The sequence below is a fragment of the Myotis davidii genome, unplaced genomic scaffold (genome assembly GCF_000327345.1).
Source record: "Myotis davidii unplaced genomic scaffold, ASM32734v1 scaffold327, whole genome shotgun sequence".
Lineage (NCBI taxonomy): Eukaryota > Metazoa > Chordata > Mammalia > Chiroptera > Vespertilionidae > Myotis > Myotis davidii.
Window position 1 is genome coordinate 5,553,741 of NW_006298628.1, and position 6,000 is coordinate 5,559,740.

At 46.2% G+C, this 6,000-nt stretch overlaps 1 protein-coding gene across 2 annotated transcripts; it reads right to left on the reverse strand.

Moving 5' to 3' along the window:
* Positions 1-4,391: 4,391 nt before the first annotated feature.
* LOC102762692 (keratin-associated protein 1-3-like) lies at positions 4,392-5,732 on the reverse strand. Of its 2 annotated transcripts, none has more exons than XM_006774365.2 (2): positions 5,638-5,732; positions 4,392-4,812 (listed from the first exon to the last, which is right to left on the reverse strand). In XM_006774365.2, the coding sequence occupies exons 1-2, from the start codon at positions 5,715-5,717 to the stop codon at positions 4,392-4,394; spliced, it is 501 nt and encodes a 166-aa protein (XP_006774428.1). In that variant the 5' UTR covers positions 5,718-5,732. The 2 variants fall into 2 exon arrangements, with proteins under 2 accessions (XP_006774428.1, XP_006774427.1); XM_006774364.2 differs by having other exon boundaries at positions 4,392-4,741; positions 5,564-5,732.
* Positions 5,733-6,000: the final 268 nt, after the last annotated feature.

Consider the following 6,000-nt stretch of genomic DNA (forward strand, 5'->3'; position numbering starts at 1 on the left):
TTGCCCACGGCTGACCCAGCCCCTCCCCACTCCTCCTCCTGGCCTTCACCACACTATTGTCTGTGTCCATGAGCTCTGCCTATATGTTCTTTGGCTAACCTTTTCACCTTCTTTCACCCAGTCTCCCCTCTGCCACCCCTCTGACATCTGTAATATCCACTGTATGTATATACCTCAGTTTTTTTTAATCCATTCATCCATCAACGCACACTTGGGTTGCTTCTACCTTTGGCTATATGGTTAATACTCTTTTGGTTTGCAAACTGGCCCGCATACACAAAGGGCAAGGAGAAACCGAAGAAAGAGCAGACCATTCCATATTAATAGGTGGCAGATTTAAAAAGCAACAAATAACATATGCTGGCAAAGATGTTGAGAAAAGGGAACGCTAGTACACTGCTGGTGGGAAGGCAGACTGGTGCATCCACTATGGAAAACAGTATGAAATTTACTCAAAAATTAAAAATGGAACCACCATTTGACCCAGTGGTCCCACTTCTAGGAATATATCCTAAAAAGGCCCAAACACCAATCAGAAAGAATATATGCACTCCCATGTTCATAGCAGTGTTATTTACAATAGCTAAGGTCTGAAAACAGCCCAAGTGTCCATCAGTAGACGAGTGGATAAAAAAGCTGTAGTACATTTAACGGAATACCGTGCAGCTGTAAAAAAGGCTTTCTTACCCTTTGCAACGGCATGGAGGGATCTGGAGAATAATATGCTAAGTGAAATAAGCCAGTCAGAGAAAGACAAATATCATATGATTTCACAGTGGAATCTAATAAATATAATAAACAGATGAACAAAATAGGTCCAGAGACAGGGAGGCATGGAACAGACTGACATGTCCCAGAGGGGAGTGCAGGGGGGGCGGGGGGAGACAGGAATTGATTAACCAAAGAACTCATATACATATATGCATAACCAAAGGACACAGACAATAGTGTGGTGAATGCCTGGGGTGGGGCAGGGGCTGGGAGAAGGTGGGTAAAGTGGGGATAATTGGGGGATCTCTGTAATACTCTCAACAATAAAATAACATTTTATTTAAAAAAAAAGACACGTCATCTTTCACCATGGAGTATGATGTTGGTGTGGGCTTTTCATATATGACTTTTATTATGCAGAGATAGTTTCCTTCTATTCTTAGTTTGTTGAGTTTTTCTTTTTAATCATGAAAGACTTGAATTTCATCAAATGTTTTCTCTGCATCTATTGAGATAAGCATGTGTTCCCCCCCTTCATTCTGCTATGTGATGTATTGGATTGAATGATTTTTATATGTTGAAAATCTACTTGGTCATGGTGTATATCCTTTAATGTGCTTTTGAATTCTGTTAGATAGTATTTTGTCAAGGGATATTGCATCAATATTAATCAGGGATATTGGTCTGTAATTTTTTCTTATAGTGTCTGTCTGACTTTGGTATAGGGCAGGGGTGGGCAAACTTTTTGACTCGAGGGCCACAATGGGTCCTTAAACTGGACCGGAGGGCCGGAACAAAAGCATGGATGGAGGGTTTGTGTGAACTAATAGAAATTCAAAGTAAACATCATTACATAAAAGGGTACTGTCTTTTTTTTCAATAGTTTTATTCATTTCAAACGGGCCGGATCCAGCCCGCGGGCCGTAGTTTGCCCACGGCTGGTATAGGGTAATGCTGGCTTCATAGAATGAGTTTGGAAGTGTTTCCCCTTCTTTCATTTTCTTTAAGTGTTTGGTAGAATTCATCAATAAAGCCGTCTGATACTGGGATTTTCTCTTTTAGGAGGTTGTTTATTACTGATTCAGTCTCCTTCTTAGCGATAACTCTGTTCATATTTGTATATTTCCATGATTCAGTTTCGATAGGAATTACCCATTTCATCCAGATTATCCAATTTGTTGACCTATCCTGTACATACTATTATTGTTTCTTTTAAATAGCTATGTGGTATTCCTGAGTATGATCACACCACACTCTCTTCAGTCATCCCCTACTGATAAAATCTCAATTGTTTTTAGTTTGTGCTTTTTGAATTTTAAAAAATCATAGAATTTTAAGCTGAAAGTAACTTTAGACAAGGCCAGAGTTAGGTGATTAGAGGTGGTCACATGATGTAGGGAACTGAGCTCTTAACTGAGAAATTAATTCAACCAAAGAGGCTTCGCAAACTGGTTCTACCATTAAGTGACTGAACCTCAGAAAAGTCACTTAGTCCCTCTGAGCATTGGTTTGCTCATCTGTAAGATGAGATGCTTTCTCAGACACCTCCAGGGCGGAAATGGTGCTATTGCTCCACCAGATCATTGGTTCCTTAAGGGCATGATCTGCCCATGCCTGGTTCGCCTTGGTTTCCTAGATAGTACCTTCTGCACCATCTGCATGTCCATGCTCAGTGTGCACTTGTTGAATTAAAGAGGGAATGAATGATGAGCAATGTCTGGTAATGATAAACAGCCGAATTTGCCTCCTACCAAAGTCACTTGTCTGTCTGTTTGTTTGTTTATTTATTTATTGTCTTCCTTTCTGTTCTGGTGTTCAAGGGGTGTTTTCTGGATTGGATCAGGTTTCTAGGTGCTGCATCAGGGTAAGTGATTCTTTGCTTACATGTTATTCTTTATTCATGCTTTCTAGTTACTTGATTTTTATTAGCCTATAAATGAATAAAGCATTGGAATTTTAACCAAAGTAACATTCTTTCTTTTTTATCCTCACCTGAGGCTATGTTTATTGATTTTAGATAGAGAGGAAGGGGGAGAGAGAGATAAAGAGGAAGAAACATCATTTGGTACCTCCTGTATGCAACCCAATGGGCAATTGAACCTGCAACCTAGGTATGTGCTCTGGTTGGAAATCAAACTTGAAACCTCTTGGTGTACAGGATGACATTCCAACCAACTGAGCCACCCAGTCAGGGCCAAAGTAATATCTATGCTAATAAAAGGGTAATATGCCAATTAGACTGGATAGACCGGATGTCCTTCCTGACAGAGCCACAGTGGCCGCGAGGGCTGAGGAGGGCTGGCACAGCTGCAGCGCCTGGCAGTGGCAGCAGCAACAGGGTTATGGGGGCGGTGCCTTCCCCTGATTTGCCAGGCCACCTCCCACAGAGGGAGGCCAGACTGCGGCTTAGGCCTGGTCCCTGTGGGGAGCGGGCCTACGCTGTCAGTAGAACATCCCCTGAGGGCTCCCAGACTGTGAGAGGGGGCAGACTGGGCTGAGGGACACCCTACCCCCAGGGCACAAATTTTTGTGCATCAGGCCTCTAGTTCTTAATAGAAAAGAATACCTTCAGTCTCATCCAGTTCTAATCCCAAGAAACCATGAATTAATCCTGATCCTTTCTCAAAAATTTGTGAAATATTCTGCGATACTTGTGTTTAAATTCATTGTATATAAATATTATATATAAATGCATGTATATGTATAATACATATGTATTTTTGTTAAGCATACATTTTAAGCCAATATACAATATGTTGATTCTAAAAATAGAGCAAAATCTTTGTTATCCTCACTTTCAGTTCAGAAATTAGGGAAGAAAAGTTTTTGGAGTAAAAATCTCCATCTAATTAAAAGCATATTTCTCCAACTTGTAGTTCTCTTGCTTTATTCTGCAAGACCACATATAAATGGAAGAGTGGGATTTACTAGCATATATTACCAGTGTTAGAAGATTGCCTGAAAGAGCATTCCCTTAACAGATGTGAAAAAATGACTCATATTCTGGCGCTAGATTCAGAGGTCCTGGCTTCTGTAGCTTTCTGGTTGTGAAAGCACTGTGTGAGGTCAGGACTTGGTCATAGAGCTGTGCCATTTCTGAGGCCCTAGAACTGCCTTTTCTGGATGTTTTTTATGGATCTCATCAAAAATTTTCCTAACATTGTATAAGAAGAGCAGTGTGGGGTAGCAAAAGCAGATTAAAATATTTTGCATAACTTTCTATGAAATATACCAATACATCATGAGTACACTCAATGAAGAAAAGGAGATATGTCTGCTGCACCAAATAAATATAATTTATTAGGCCTTAGTATAGTATTCCTCTTTTATGGGAAGTGCAGTTTGAAGGATGGTAGAGTAGAGGAGGTGAACGCGTCTAAGAAGTATAGATAGTTCTTCCCCGGCTTCGGCAGCACTGAGTCCTGGAGCATGGGATCAAATACTTGCTGAAGGTCAAGCCCAATGCAAATTGGTTTTCCCATTTCTTGAGTCATATTTGCATTTTGGCAGCCTCAGTGGGGGGATCAGGTCTGCAAGGCTCAAGTATTTGCTAACTCCCACAACAAAAGTCAATAAAAGTTCCAGAACTTGTTAGTAGTCCAGGAATGGTTGAAGAAATAATTAGTTCATGGATTGAGTTGGAAGTTGAAACTTCAGGTTGAAAATCATTAAGTTGGCTTTTAGCAGGTGGGCTCGCAGCAGTAGCAGCAGCAGGCTGGGCGGCAGCAGGACTGTCCACAGTAGGATGGGCGGCAGCAGGCGGCCTGGGCATGGTGCAGCTGGCAGCAGGTTGGGGGCGTGCAGCTCACCACGCAGCAGGGGGGCAGGCAGGTGTCCTCCACGCGGCAGTCAGGGCGGCACCACCTGGTGCGGCAGCTCACACCTCCACAGCCACAATCCTGGCCACAGCCAGTGCCACAGCCGGTCCCACAGCAGCTGGTCTGGCAGCAGGTTGGCTGGCAGCAGCTGGTCTGGCAGCAGGTTGGCTGGCAGCAGCTGGTCTGGCAGCAGGTTGGCTGGCAGCAGCTGGTCTGGCAGCAGGTTGGCTGGCAGCAGCTGGTCTGGCAGCAGGTTGGCTGGCAGCAGCTGGTCTGGCAGCAGGTTGGCTGGCAGCAGCTGGTCTGGCAGCAGGTTGGCTGGCAGCAGCTGGTCTGGCAGCAGGTTGGCTGGCAGCAGCTGGTCTGGCAGCAGGTTGGCTGGCAGCAGCTGGTCTGGCAGCAGGTTGGCTGGCAGCAGCTGGTCTGGCAGCAGGTTGGCTGGCAGCAGCTGGTCTGGCAGCAGGTTGGCTGGCAGCAGCTGGTCTGGCAGCAGGTTGGCTGGCAGCAGCTGGTCTGGCAGCAGGTTGGCTGGCAGCAGCTGGTCTGGCAGCAGGTTGGCTGGCAGCAGCTGGTCTGGCAGCAGGTTGGCTGGCAGCAGCTGGTCTGGCAGCAGGTTGGCTGGCAGCAGCTGGTCTGGCAGCAGGTTGGCTGGCAGCAGCTGGTCTGGCAGCAGGTTGGCTGGCAGCAGCTGGTCTGGCAGCAGGTTGGCTGGCAGCAGCTGGTCTGGCAGCAGGTTGGCTGGCAGCAGCTGGTCTGGCAGCAGGTTGGCTGGCAGCAGCTGGTCTGGCAGCAGGTTGGCTGGCAGCAGCTGGTCTGGCAGCAGGTTGGCTGGCAGCAGCTGGTCTGGCAGCAGGTTGGCTGGCAGCAGCTGGTCTGGCAGCAGGTTGGCTGGCAGCAGCTGGTCTGGCAGCAGGTTGGCTGGCAGCAGCTGGTCTGGCAGCAGGTTGGCTGGCAGCAGCTGGTCTGGCAGCAGGTTGGCTGGCAGCAGCTGGTCTGGCAGCAGGTTGGCTGGCAGCAGCTGGTCTGGCAGCACAGCCTGTCACAGCAGCTGGTCTGGCAGCAGGTTGGCTGGCAGCAGCTGGTCTGGCAGCAGGTTGGCTGGCAGCAGCTTGGCTGGCAGCAGCTGGGGCCACAGGTCCCACAGGAGCAGCTGGGAAATCCACAGAAGCTAGTTTGACAGCAGGCCATGGTGTCAGGAGTTGGATTGAGAGGTGGGTTGCTTGGAGAAATTTTTTAGGTTTGGTGATAACTTCTACATCGGGCCTTTTATAAGCCTTGGCCAGCTATTATTTACATAATTCCCAAAGTCTCTTCCTTGTTTTTGTTTAAATAACTTGTTTCTGAGTGATAATTGCCCTGTCCCTGAGTTATTTGTGCAACCTTCTGAAAGCCTTTAAAGGTTTATTTTATTTGGTCTTCAATTAGGATTCTTTACCGTGGCCCAGTAGTCATTAGTGTTCACTGAGTACGT

Bases quoted from the DNA above. Each gene is read 5' to 3' on its own strand.
- LOC102762692 (XM_006774364.2), bottom strand. From the start codon at position 5,717: ATGGCCTGCTGTCAAACTAGCTTCTGTGGATTTCCCAGCTGCTCCTGT. The intron at 4,742-5,563 runs TGTGCTGCCAGA...CCTGCTGCCAGA, and splicing joins GACCAGCTGCTGTGACAGGC to CCAGCTGCTGCCAGCCAACC.